We start from the raw sequence: 14,450 nt of genomic DNA, 5'->3' as shown, positions 1-14,450 counted from the left end.
GAGGGGTTTAAGCCCAAAGAAAAGAGGAAAAGAGGAAGTGTTCTCTTTTATTACTTCAACCATGGAAGTTATTTTGCCAGCATTAGTTTCATTAATTTATTCGTTACTAAAAGTAGTAAAACAGATATGGATATTTTTGTTGGAACCAGTGCGACCGACTTGGCCCAACATTCTTCTCGACCACCGTTTAAGTTACCCTTTGGGGTGTTGGACCAGTTGACCAGGTATTGGGCAAATGTGCTCTTATTACAGCCATGGGCCAAGTTGGTAAAGGGCTAAAAAAAGCCAACATCCTTTTTTGTTGGTTGGTCTAGAGTACAGGTTTTAGTCTTACTCCAGAACAAGATTTTGAAGGATAAAGGACTATTTCAACATTTCTTATGAACTGAGGCACAATACTGAAGCTGCCCTTCAGAGTCCTGTACTCTCTGGTACTGTCTAATTGAATTGAGTGAATAAGGGTCACAAGTGTTGTGAAAAAAGTGCAATTGTTGATTGGTCATAGTGTATAGCTTAAGAGAAAGTATTGGTTGCGTAAAGGAAAACTCCAACATCCTATGTTCTACCAATCTGATGAAATTATTTTCAGGAATAACAGACTTATTGCTTACGATTATGGCAGTCTTCTTGGGCTACTTAACTTATGAAAAGGAGCAGGGAAGAAGTTTTCTTAAGGCCCATCTGGAAGTTAACCTTCGCAGTCAAGTGTTAATTGCTTTGCCGATCTGTCCCCTTGGCTGGATATCAAAGAAAGACCATGGCGAGGCTGAGACTCCTTCCAAGAATGAAACTTGACAATCGTGAGATCTGCACCTGCAAAGTTTGTCTTGGGTCATTTTATTTTCTGTAGGGGTGGACAGGGAAGGATTCTGTGTGTGAGTGGGGGTTAAAAAATGTACAGCCATGAAATGTACATGTAAAACAACACGGTTCACCTTTGGTAATGGAAATCCATTGGCCATTTGGAAAATGGCATTAACTTTGAAGTCAAGAATAGTTATGACAGAAATGAAATACCATGATGAATAAAAAGCATGGTCTTACAATTAACTCATGATGCTTTACTTTCAGAAAGAACTTCTTTGTAAAAGAGGGTTTACAAAAGAAAAATCAGTGAATAACGGGAGAGAAAAAAGGATGAACTTGAAAAATAAACTTGAACTTGAAAAAAAAGTTTGCCAACTATAATATTATTCACACACCCACATGATTGCTTCCCCTGACTCATAAAAAGAACCATAACATGAGAGACTGTTTTAGGCAAGTTCCTTGAAATATGATCTTCCTGAAAAGTCAGTACATCTGGTGTCTAGATCAGGTCTATAGTAACAACAGCAGGGTTAGTAGGATCCAAGGGAAATTGTGGTCATACAAACTGGATTTTGTGGATGACATCCCCATTCGTGTTTGTTATGGCTTTTCTCTCTCAAGAGATCTCGAACCTCTTCCATGAAATTTTCTAAAAATACAATCATCTACTTCTACTTACTCACAATCCATTAACAATCCATAAATCATAAAGTTATGATTGATAATTCATAAATCTGACAATGATGATGATTGTTAACTTCATCTACAAAAACAGTGATTGAGTAAATTACTGTACACATTTTCTCGTTGTACTTCTTTTAGGTCCAGTTGCATCCATATTCTGGCTGGACTCAGAGCTTTGCAGTGACTTATATTTAGATGGTAAGTAAATAGCATCATTAAAGGGGCATTCCACTCCAGAAGGGAGTGTTATTTTCCAGTAGATAATGTATCAATGAATACATGATCAGCCGACCTTTGGTGGAATTCCACTTGTGGTGAATTACGCAACGTGTGTTTGTAAAACAATATGACACTCACTAAACCCATGCAGAACCTACCCATATATTCCCTATACGTGTAGACACTTCTTTTATCGTGAAAATTTTCACAAGATATCAAAGAACATATATCAAGACGTTTTTGCTTAGCGCCCCTGAAATTAGCTTTGTATCCTAACTTAAGTCAGGCATTGTCAGGCACATTGTATTCAGACATAGGCTGAGATTGATTTGATTTAATTAGAGGATACTCAGGGAGTTTTGAAGAAGACTGAATGTTTTCAATGCGCGTGGGGCTAATGGGTTCTCTATCGTATAATGGTACGTAGCATACATTTGTCACTTCTATAATTAATATCTATCGGAAAACAACAGTCCCGTCTGGAGTGGAATGCCCCTTTAAGCCACCTAGATATTCTACAAGATGTCTCCATTGTTGACTGCATTTCTAAACTACTTCTAAGCTATCGGCATGTTTTGTTTCATTATTATTTAGCTTCAAGTGATTTACATTATATCATCATTATATTCATTTCCTTAGGTATCATCACAGTGGTTGATTCCAAGTTCTGTTTACAGGTTGGTGTTTTTCATTCTATTTTCAAAAAGTGAAATTGAAATGCATTTTGCAAAAACACTTAGATGCTACATGTTTGTGGGGCCGCGTAGCACAGTGGTAGTGTATTCGGCCCGTGACCGAGAGGTCGCCGGTTCGAATCCGCCTGCCGTGTTGCCGGTCTTGTGCCCTTGGGAAAGGCACTTTATACGACTTTCCTCACTTTACTCAAGTGAAAAAATGAGTCATCCCTCGGATAGGACGTTAAATGGAGGTCCCGTGTATGGGGAGAGCCTACCCTATGCACGTTAAAGAACCCGCCACATGTGCGAACATCCACCCGAGCGGATCAAACCATTCTGGCCAAAATAGGGGTAGGGAATCTCCCGAGCAGCCCTCGTAACCCCTGCTTCGCCTATTGGGTCAGTTAGTCCTCACTCATAGTGAGCAATTGGGCTGGTCTCAATCATGATGTTTCTGACCTAGGGCGAAGAGTTGCTGTTACAGTTCCAATCATGTAACCCGTAACCTTGAGTGGCCTTCAGGCCTTGTTACGTGGTGACCATTGAGTAAAAAAAAAATGTACATCAAGCTCACCCATTTAAACCTTTACCACAGAACAGTTGTGTTTTATTTGTACATATTTGTTTTACAGCATCTGCATGAGCAGAAGGCAGATGGCAAAGTTAATGAAGCGGTCAGGTAAGTCATCCTGTATTAGGATATATCAGATCTATTGTGTGGAACTGTTACATGTTCCTGGTGATAAAGTTCAAGTTAGACATTGCTTAAACTCAAAGCATACATGTAAAAATTTATATAACATAAGTGTATAGAACATACTATTAGATAGATATAGCTATATATATGATGTTTCAAAATTATTTCATATTTTCATGTTAACAACAGGAATATGTATTTTTAAACAATATCTACAAGAGCATGTACATGTAATGTTACTTCAGTGCACAATGCTGTGCATTTGTCATGATCAATGTACCATTATGTCTAGCATTGAGAGCTTTAGAAATTATAATCAGTCAGTCTGCTTTATTTGTTCTGATGTAATTGTTTGTCTGCTTGTTTGTTTGTTTATTTGTTTACAGGCAAGTTGCCATGGCTGACGTTATACTGGTCAACAAAGTGGACCTGGTCTCGGCCCAGGAGCTCAGTAGAGTAGAAAAAGAAATCAGGTACAACATTTATTTATTCTAAGTTCTGATTATCGTAGAGGAGATCTTGATGTGAAATTAATTTTCCTTTCTTTATTTCTTTCTTCTTCTTTTTTTTCATTCCAGGGCTATCAACTCTGTTGCAAAGCTGCTGGAGACACACAAGTCAAGGTAAGTCTTTGGAACTCTTTTAATTCTCTGAAGTTAAATACCAGGGTATCATACTACATATTGAATGCACATTGTGCCCTGTATACAGTATATATTACCCCTGTATACACGTATACAGAACAGGTAATTATAGAAGATTGAAATACTCTACATGTACAAATTCTGATTTTTGTTTATTCAGACTTAATGATATAAGTAACTTGAATATCTCAAGTTAAAGATACCGGTTCATCGGAACAGTAAGCACCTGAAAATACTTTTCCTTTCAACTTTTACTTCTTACATGATGAAAGTTGGGGGTGCATCATATTGATTTTCCTTTGCCTCATTTCCAAGACTTCCCAGTGTGCTCCATTGGTGTAGGTTTGTCAACCTCTCCAATGCAAACGACCCCCGACCATGTGAAGTTGTGAGGTCTACAGCCGTTTTTCCTCTCTCTTAACAAAAGGCAGTCCGGACACACATAACAGTCAGGGTCAGCGCCGCGCTTTGTGCCATCCTGCCCATTCAGGAAATTCAACAGTTTATACAATAACATTTGTCTAAACTTCACGCTCTGAATACACGGCCTCCCCTCCGCCCAACTGTTTCTGACATCTGGAAAATGTTCTCAAACAAAATGCCGCAACAAGCGATGATGTGCGTTCTCAGCTATTCTGTACCAACTTTTCACACTGTTTCTAAAGGTTCTACAAGTTATGGCTAACTAAATCCCTCGTGAGAACTTGACTATGTTTAATTCAGTAAAAGACCCTGCTGTTTGGTACACAAACTTGCTATTTCAGATAAGATTTTCTCTATAGGGGTATGTTTGTGTTAACGTAAGTGGCATAACTCCTTTGGAAATTTGACAGAAACCATTGAAGCCATCACATGAGTCTATCGTGTTGAGACTTGACTTACAGAAAAGTACAGAAGTTCTCTGTAAACAATTTCCCATTATAATATAGACCAGAATGTTTTGGTCACAGAATCACTTGAAAATGACAAAAGATGTTTCTTAGTTGCAAGAGGCATTAGCAACAATTACATTATGATATTTACATGTACATGAACTTGGCTTTGAATTTCTGCCATGTCTTTCAAATTGCATCATGACAAGAAAGAGCGAAAAGGTTGCAGCTGATTTCTCTTCCACTGTGAAGCTTAAAAAAAAGAACAATTAAACATGAAAACTAGAAAATAGTTTGGCCCTTTAATTCAAAAGAGGAAAGGCACAATTGAGTAGAATCTTAGAACTATAAACATTTTGGGACTACTTTCACTTTATAATATGCTGTTTTTGTGAAAAGTTTTCCCTTCAATTTTTAGTGCAGAATGCAATCTATTTGCTTAGGACTGCTCTTAGGAAAGCCTTGAAAGTTAGGAGACAATTGGTTTCAATATTCCTAATCTATCTTTATAAATCGTTTGTATTCATTTGTATTGTCCTTTGGATATATGCACCCTGTCACAGTCTGTGTGTGGGAAAGGCACTTTGAAAAACGGGTCCGTTATGTGTGTTATGAACATTGTTTGTGCTCGTGAATTCAGCTCGTCCTAGTGACTTAATCCCCGTAAGCTTCACACCTATTGTTTGCCCACAGAAAAGGTCTCCTGCCGTTCCTCCTTTGTAAAGCATACAACGGACTCCCCGGCCCATCTTTCCCAAACCAAACATAATAATGGCCCACCATACAATCCTTTACCCAGCCCAATAACCCTACTGATGCTCATTATCGTATGCTTCGTTGTGTCCTTTCAGAACTGAGCTGGCAGCACTCCTGGATTTGCATGCCTTTGAGGGGAACTCGGATCGTTGGTGAGTTAGAACTGACTTGCCTCTCTTTTTCCTCTCCCTCGCGTCCCTCTGTGTTCTGACCCACGTCCGTGCATGAATCGGAGAGAGTGTCGGGTTAGGCCGCCCGCACGCTGTGTGTTTAAAAAGACCTGAATGGCTCTGCTGGTAGCTCTGCTCACGCTGCGAGACCTGTTATTATCCCACTCTATTATGTCCGCCAAATTATCGGTTAATTTCGGCCCATAAACAGCTCCCTGTTTTCCCAATAAAGCTACACAAATGTTTTCATTTCCCTCCTCTTCTGTGGCTAACATTGTTGCTCCTTCTCGTCTGTTGCCATAGCAACCAAGACGTCTTCACCGCCCCGGTTTTACCGAACGCAGACTCCTGTTCGTCCTCGCACAGCCACCATTTGGATCAGGTCAGTTTACGCTGCGATGATGTATCACCGTGACCTCCGCGACCCCGCTTTGTTCCGTGCCTTCTTGCAGGAATTTGGCAGGAGAGTGGAGACAATGGCCCGACATCGCCTTGTAGAAATGTTTGCGCGGAGTCGTTTTGTGATGAAAATTTTCCACGAACCCTCACAGTTGGCCCCGGTACCCGATCTCATGTCAGGCATTCACACAAAGAGCCTCTGTGTTCTTTACCATTGTTCCGAGCACCAAGCGAGTTTTTCTAAGAGTGTTTCATGGAGAGGGACCACACTTGTCGAGAGGTCCTGTGCAGCCTTTGTTGGGTCGTGGCAATCTTACTTGCATTGAGACAGACTTCAATGGGAGTAATGACCCCACTGTGACCTGAGGTGATGGGATGAAGTCAGGATGACTCTCTACACTTCATCGTTTCTTCATTAGATGTTGGGGTGCATGTACATGTACATGTACATGTACATGCACATGTACATGTATGTAAAAAGCAAACAGATCCCATAGGAACATATAGAATTTTTGTTTCTTTATATTGTACTTGCTCCTTGCTCCATGCACAAAATTTGCAACATTTTCTTTATTGATTTGTAATGATTGAGCATTTCTTTTCTTAAGGGGAATGAATAGACAATATGAAAACAGTTTCTTCTTTTAAAAGAATCATAAAACATCCAGCTGGCATGCCAATAAAAATGTCCATTTCATAATCTTATTAGTGGGAAAAGAACACCATCATCAAATGAATATAGCAAACAAGTGTCTAAAAGTTTTTGTTGTCAATTACACACATTTTTTTCTCCCTAACTTTTACAGAGCAGAAAGTAGACATGTCTTTTGTTGAAAAGCTTTATTATATAAAAGTTGTATTTTTCACCTTTAATAGCAGTCATCACATAAAGAAGGCGACCATTAGATATCACAAGTAGGTGTTTTAAAAATTGAACTTTTAATTGTCAGTACAAGTCTTCCCTCATGAATACGAGGCAGATAAAAAGGACACAGATCTGTTTCCTAAGATCTTGCAAAAGCCTTATATTATAAGAGTTGTACTTTTGACCTGTGCGATCGTCCTGTGAGGCGAGGCCACCGTAGTAGCCATCGGACACCACCTCAGCAGTGTCCTGCGGTGTGTTATAGTTACCTCACCAGTGTTCCAGCCTGCAGGAGGAATGATGGATGCACATTTCTCTCCGAATGATGGGTCAAACCTGTAGAGATGCAAATATTTGCACACCACTGAGCAAGGCTTGAAAGAAGAAGAGAAAGAAGATCACAGTACATTAATCCTTAAGCTTGTCGCTCTACGATTCATTGAGCACACATTTTGGAGAGAAAACAGGCAGTTAGAACAGTGGGGAGCCATGTGTGTCAGCATTTGGTCACTGGATACAATCTATTATAATTCTTAAAGCGCAGCCGGTTTAAAGAATGGCAGAAGGGTGGGAGTAAAGAACCTTACATCGCAGCAAAGAGAGCCGCAAAGTCAGCGATATACTTTGCTAAAAAGAGTGTTCAGGAAGCTCAGTTCAGTAATATTGTAACATATGACATGAAGAATAAGATTTTCAAACTTGCCCGCAACATGAAGTCTGAAAACCAGGATGTGATTGGGGAAAAGTGCATTAGGCAAGATGATGGCTGTATTGCTTTCACAGACGTTGATAAACTGTCTGCATGGAAATGTCACTACGAGAGACTTCTGAATGTCGAATTCCCTTGGGATCCAGACACTCTAGACGAAGTTTCTCCTGTGTACGGACCTCCCCCAAAAATTGATAGAGCTAGGACAACAAAAGCAATTAATGCTATGAAAAAAGGTAAAGCTGCTGGACCCTCAGGTATTGTAGCCGAAATGATACAAGCTGGTGGTGATTTCATGGCTGACCAGATTGCTTCCCTCACAAATGCTATAATCAAGGAAGAGAAAATACCAAATGATTGGAACCTTTCCTACATTATTAACTGTTATAAGGGTAAGGGAGACTCTATGGAGAGAGGCAACTATCGGGGTCTGAAACTCTTAGATCAGGTGCTCAAAGTAGTTGAAAGAGTGCTCGAACCCATGATTAGAGAACAGGTTCACATTGACTCCATGCAGTTTGGCTTTATGTCAGGGAGGGGCACTACAGATGCAATTTTCATACTACGGCAGCTCCAAGAGAAATTCCTCTCTAAGAGAAAGGACCTGTACCTTATGTTTGTAGACCTGGAAAAAGCTTTTGATAGGGTGCCCAGGGAAGTTTTATGGTGGGCAATGAGAAAGCTAGGTGTGCAGGAGTGGCTAGTTAGGACTGTGCAATCTATGTATTGCCATGCTAGGTCCAGTGTACGAGTTAACGGCAAATATAGCCCAGAGTTTGATGTCAAGGTAGGAGTACATCAGGGCTCTGTCCTCAGCCCACTCTTGTTCATCATAGTCATGGAAGCAATATCGCGGGATTTTAGAGTAGGCTGTCCGTGGGAATTGCTGTATGCAGACGACCTGGGGTTAGCTGCTGAAACTCTCACACTCCTGTCGCAAAGGTTCTCCCCTTGGAAGAACAATTTAAGCTCACACGGCTTGCGTGTGAACACCGGTAAAACCATGGTAGTCCACTGTAAATACAATGACTCTAGACCGTCCAAGGAAACAGGGAAGTTCCCTTGTGGTGTATGCCACAAGGGTGTGGGAGATAACTCTATATTCTGTACCCAATGCAAACACTGGATACATAAGAGATGTACTAAGATCAAGGGTAAACTGAAAGAAGACCCTAACTTTATCTGCCACAGTTGTAGCAACCAAGCACCCACCCCCCCAGAACCACCTTTAATGGAAGCCACTGTCTCCGGTGATACTTTTAAGGTAGTCCCCATCTTTTGCTACTTGGGTGATACCATCGGCCAGTCTGGTGGCTGTGCAGATGCAGTAACAGCCAGGATTAGGTCAGCCTGGAAGAGCTTCCATGAGCTCCTACCCATACTTACAAACCGCAATATCCCCTTTAGGAATCGTGGGCATGTTTATAGCTCATGTGTTAGAAGTGCTATGTTATATGCGTCAGAAACCTGGGCATTGTCGGCCGAAGATGTAAGGAGGCTGGTTAGGTGTGATAATGCTATGACCAGGTGGATATGCTCCAGAAGGCTAGCAGAAAGAGTGCCATCTGAGCAGCTTAGGTGTAGGTTAGGTTTACACAGCATCCATGACATTTTGCGCTACAACAGACTCCGATGGTATGGCCACGTGCAAAGAATGTCCCAAGACAGCTGGCCAAGAAAGGTCTTGAACCTGTCTGTAGTGGGCCAGAATCCGCGTGGGCGCCCCAAGAGGAGATGGGTAGACAATGTCAAGGAAGATCTTAGGAAACTGCAAAAAGCCAACCCCCTTGACAGAGATGGATGGAGGGCAGCAATTAGACCAAAACGTCTTGACGACACGTCCAACCTCTGCAAGACAGGGAAGAACGGACGCTAAACCGGATAGTGAGTGAGTGAGTGATTTGTGTTTGAAGAGTTCAGCCATAGTTTGCAATAATGGTCATTCATGGGTTATGCCACATGCAAATCTGATTCTGAATGTCAGCTGCCAGAGTCATCTATGTACTATTGCCTGATCGCTTACTGTAGCTTAATTGAAAAAAGTATAAGAAAAATGTGAAATGTACCACCCTTCCTCATTGTCACTGATAAAGAGAGGGTCATATTTCCTGCACCTGGCCAAGCAGTTTGTGGGAACAAAGAGTATGATATAAAAGACAACAAAACACACAAAACTTTTTGTAAAGTCAGTCATGAACATAATTTATTTCTCATTCCCGCAAACAGCCCAAAATGTGTCCCAAGGCCTAGCATTAGCAAATGTATGAGGGTAAGCTCTTGTAGACTCTACAGTAACTGTTCCTATATATTCACAAGTTACACACTGCACAGACACATAGATAAGGTACATGTATGCACTGTCATTACACTAGCAAACCAAGAGCTAGTTACTGTGTACAACTGACAAAAGGAAACCCGAGGCTTAGCATTAGCAACTGTTTGAGATAGAGTAAGCTCTTGTAGACTCTGAGGATAACTACAGTAACTGTTCCTGTATATTCACAAGTTACACACTGCACAGACACATACTGTAGATAAGGTACATGTATGCACTGTCATTAGCAAACCAAGAGCTAGTAACTGTGTACAAGTGACAAAAGGAAACCCTAGGCTTAGCATTAGCAAATGTTTGAGAGTAAGCTCTTGAAGACTCTGAAGATAACTACAGTGACTGTTCCTGCCTACTCACAAGTTGCATAGAAACATAGATAGGGTACATGTACATGTATGCACCGTTATTAATGAACCATGAGCTAGTTACTGTGTACAAGTGACAAAAGGAAACTACCCGGTCGTTTCACTGGCCTGTCAATCCAGACTTTGCTGTAATCAGCTTATTCTCCATACCACACAAGGTCAACAGGCTTAGTGAAATGGTCCATCCTGCACAAATTGTTTCCCACAATCAGCTGGATTACACCTTGCCAAAGCCTCATGTTCGGGAGTCAATCGTGATAACATTATTAGCCATTGTGGGGGATAATCCAGAGGAAGAGGATTATTAAATCAAACCATAATCTGTCGGAGGCTTGTCTGTGGTGAATAATTGATTGTGAGCAGAGTTTTTCACCCCGTAATCTCATTGTACAAGTCCTGACCTTTTTATTCGTTATGATGTTCACGTACACTTTCAACTACCAATTTGGTGTGTTATTCTGCTACTTTGTAGCCTGGGTACCATCCGATTTCTGCCGGGGCTCCTTTTAGGGTAGCGAGTGTAAGGAGCCCCTCTAGAACTCGGATTGTACCCAGGCTAGCTACTTTGCCGTAATCTGGTTCATATTCTGTCAAGCAAGCAGTGCAGGTTCGTACCTGGGTCTGGGCTGGATTGGAAAAGAGTTGCATCCTTTCGGATGGAGATGTAAAGCTGGTGGCTTCTTGTATGAGGGAGCTTATGGCATCAAACTTCTGCATGTAAAAAAGCCCAACACACTTAGCCGAAAATGAAAGCTGTAGCAAAGCTGCATGGAACTAGTAGCTTACAGAAAAGAAGAAGTAAAGGTTTTTAGAGGCAAAAGTTGAAAGTTGACAGTCCCAAGTTTAAGTTTTAGGGAAACTACTTCTTGAGAACATTAAAGAACCCACCACACTGGTTGAAAGGATTGGCACAAGCCAAGAACTTCTTTACATAGCTTGAACTTACCAACTCAATGCACAGAACTGGTGTATTTTCCTTGCATTGAACACATTAGATTTCTCCTAAGCAAAGCTTTACTCATTGCTGTTACTGTTTATGACCATTTGGAAGGAGGTTCTCCTCGGAAGGGGGCACTTTTTCTTGCTGTGTTTATGATTTTGCACTTAAAACTCAAGATCATTTCGATGGATATGTTTCAATTTTTGCAAGTTGGTAGTTATTGAGGTTCAGATGAAATATGAAAATTTTACAATAGTGCCAAAATTCACCATGTACCACGGTACTACAGAATTATTGAACAACACACATCTTTTCACTACTGAAGTGTATATTGTGGACACATGTGACAGTTGTTTGTTGAGGAATGTATGTGAAATGTTAAGAGTGTATACCAAATGAAAACAGCTACAAGGTTGAACCTGTAGTTCAGCCAACTCACCTGTGCAGCACACCTGAGGGAAAACACACCTGGACGTGACAACTGATCGATCTTCCGCTCAATTACCAACATCCGCATTTCTGCAGGCCATGTACTGTGTGTGGCAGCTCTTCATATACAATAGGGCTTAACTTTGACAGAGAATGCCATGTGTAATGCTTGGGTAATCCGTCACATTACATGCCCAATTGTATCTACAGATGCCCCCATTTCAAAGTGATTACCTGGCAATTCAGAAACAGATTTAAGTTGTAGGATCAAAGGGAATAACTGAAAAATGTCAAATTCCCAGGGCTTTCATGACATACACATGTATTAGCAATAGATACATACCTGGGCAATTGTACATCAAAACTACATGCAACATTTGAGGTTTTCATTGTTGTATTTTACTGTTAAAACAATATTTAGAGAAGTTCTTGTACCTTTTCCGATTTCTATGCCATGAACATGTTACAGCCAGTTGAAGATTGCATTCTAAGTGTTGGTATGTTGTTGTTGTGGGCTCGTTTTAATTAAATGATGGCTTTGTGTTTCTGAAAACAGTTTGCCCTCTTGCAGTGGTTACACCACAAAGAAAGAACTCCCTCGAACAATCGGGTCCACCTGTTCTTTATGCAAGAAGGCCGGGCTTGTATAGAGCTAAACCCACCTGAACAAACAGGTGTGGAAACTCGGCACCAAACTCCGTCCCCGTCATCCGCTTTATGAGAAAACTTCATGACAAATGAGCTGTCAGAAATTGAGCGTCAGATTTGTATACAAACTTTTGTGCATCTTTCTTCGCCCTCTTACCGTAGAGTGTATCCACGGTTACGGTGGAACTGAGCGGAGACATGGACCGAGAGACATTTGAAATCTTCCTACAGGTGAGTTGACTTGATTTTATTGCAACCTTTCTTTCACAGGAAAACAATGCTTCTATAGTTGTTTGATGATTGTAGTTTAATGTAATGCCGGCAAATATAAATTGTTAGTACACATGTATCTGCAGGCAATTATACTTAGAGAGCTGTTCAAATCTTTCTACAAAATTATTATACTATTATGCTTTAACATATGACTATTTCCTAACATGATAGGTTTGCACACTCGAAGTTAAGAATATATTTTAGACTACATTTTGTTGTGTGTATCTTTTTAGAATACATTTTTTGGGGTATATATTTTGCTATATGTCATCAAAGACAGCAAAAACTTTTGCCAGGTGCTTTGGTGATTTTTATGTACTATTTTTAGGGAGTTGTAAGCTTTATCTTGTGTGTTATTCAATTCAGGACCTGTTGTGGGAAAAGTCTATAAAAAACACCAAAGGAGAGACAATGGATATACTAAGGCTCAAGGTGGGTTGTTGTTGTTTATTTACTTGTTTACTTTGGTGTCATATTCCACCACAGCTCTATAGTAAAGGGACCCTCATTGCGGAAAAGAATAGGGATTATAGCATCAAATAAAATCCAATGACAAATATTCATATTGACTGATGCTCCGTAACCATTATGAAATAAAAAACATTCATCTCCATTCATATTCTAAGCATTTCTGTAGTACTAGGTATTTTTTGTTTTACTGGTATAAATGGGTCAATATCATATTTTTTTATCACATTGTGACCTTCATAGTGACTTGTTCTTTCCAAAAGTTTCAGTTACATGGGTACAGCACTTCTTTTCAAAGTATTTTGGCGGTAACGTTTTAGTAGGAAACGTTTGGTAATATGTTTTTTTATTTAATAACACTTGATGACAAAGGCAATGTGGTGCAGCACTCAAGATATACAAACTTATTTTAACAGCGCCACATAACAAAATACAATTAATAAAGGAACTCAGTCAATCAACCTAACATTTTCAACAATATGTTTCGTTCTGATGGTTGATTTATCTTCCGATGAGTTTGATTTCCCCTCTTCTGTTCAATCCCATTCATCGTACCATTGGTGTCCCATGTGTCATTACCAAGTGTATTTGAGAGTCCTTGACCAAAGCGGCGATGACGTGTTCCTTGAGACCTTGTTCCGGTGCTCCTTGACTGGAGGCAAGTGTGCGGAACACGATTGGGTAGAGATGCTGACAGCGAGGGAAAACATGGTCTATTGTGTGGACTCCGAAAATACTTAAAGGGTTGAAAGAACGCGGCACTTTCCAACCATAGATATCAAACCTTGGTCACACATGGCAGGGCTCATTTTGACTAATGTTTACAAGCAGTTTTATTGGCGTTGTTGATGTCCAATATGAGCTATCACTGTCTGAATAAGCCCTAGTATTACATTGTAGATGGATAAATGACATATTAGGAAGTTTTCGTTGCTGCCGAATCTGCGTAAAAGTAGCTTTCTTTCTCTTGCCTCTTGCAGCGCAGGAGCAACTGCTTTTACATCATAAGATGACTGTATTAATATTATTCGATCCCTTTAAATTGGTCTCAAAGCAAGAGATACTGAAGCCTGGATAAAAGAATATAAATGACTTGTTGCTGTTTTTCGGATATGGCTATTTCAAGGTCAAACAAAGTGAACACGAGCTTTGCCTCAAGTACTGTTTTCATGCCGATTTGAACGTCTGTTTACGGCATCATTTTGATCATGAACGTGTATGTGGTTTATTTGATCGTTGAAAAACTCGTTGCAGGTTCATGACTATAGTTTGGACGGTGTAGTGAAAGCGCAACCGGACCCGAGCGCAGCCCGCCCGGGTGTCCCGTGTCCGCTCCAGAGGCGGTGCGATTCTCCGCATGAGCGCGTGCACCTGGGCTCTCCCAACACCTCTGTTGATGTCCCACCCGCTAGGGGTAACATATACACGGAAAAAATCCGGCTTTATACAAATATCCCAGTAATTAAATCTGTCGGACGGGCCGCTGCGTTCGC

General features: G+C 40.6%; 1 protein-coding gene across 1 annotated transcript in view; it reads left to right on the top strand.

Moving 5' to 3' along the window:
* LOC118431753 (COBW domain-containing protein 1-like) overlaps nt 1-14,450 on the top strand; it is a 57,135-nt gene that overhangs the window by 24,195 nt on the left and 18,490 nt on the right. Inside the window, exons 5-13 of the mRNA XM_035843050.1 lie at nt 1,633-1,692; nt 2,353-2,390; nt 3,023-3,069; nt 3,474-3,560; nt 3,666-3,710; nt 5,455-5,511; nt 5,833-5,911; nt 12,379-12,447; nt 12,856-12,921. Of these exons, the coding sequence (XP_035698943.1) occupies nt 1,633-1,692; nt 2,353-2,390; nt 3,023-3,069; nt 3,474-3,560; nt 3,666-3,710; nt 5,455-5,511; nt 5,833-5,911; nt 12,379-12,447; nt 12,856-12,921 (548 nt within the window). The remainder of the gene's footprint in view (nt 1-1,632; nt 1,693-2,352; nt 2,391-3,022; nt 3,070-3,473; nt 3,561-3,665; nt 3,711-5,454; nt 5,512-5,832; nt 5,912-12,378; nt 12,448-12,855; nt 12,922-14,450) is intronic.

Source organism: Branchiostoma floridae, chromosome 15 (assembly GCF_000003815.2).
Source record: "Branchiostoma floridae strain S238N-H82 chromosome 15, Bfl_VNyyK, whole genome shotgun sequence".
NCBI lineage: Eukaryota > Metazoa > Chordata > Leptocardii > Amphioxiformes > Branchiostomatidae > Branchiostoma > Branchiostoma floridae.
This window is presented reverse-complemented; position numbering and strand designations above follow the sequence as displayed.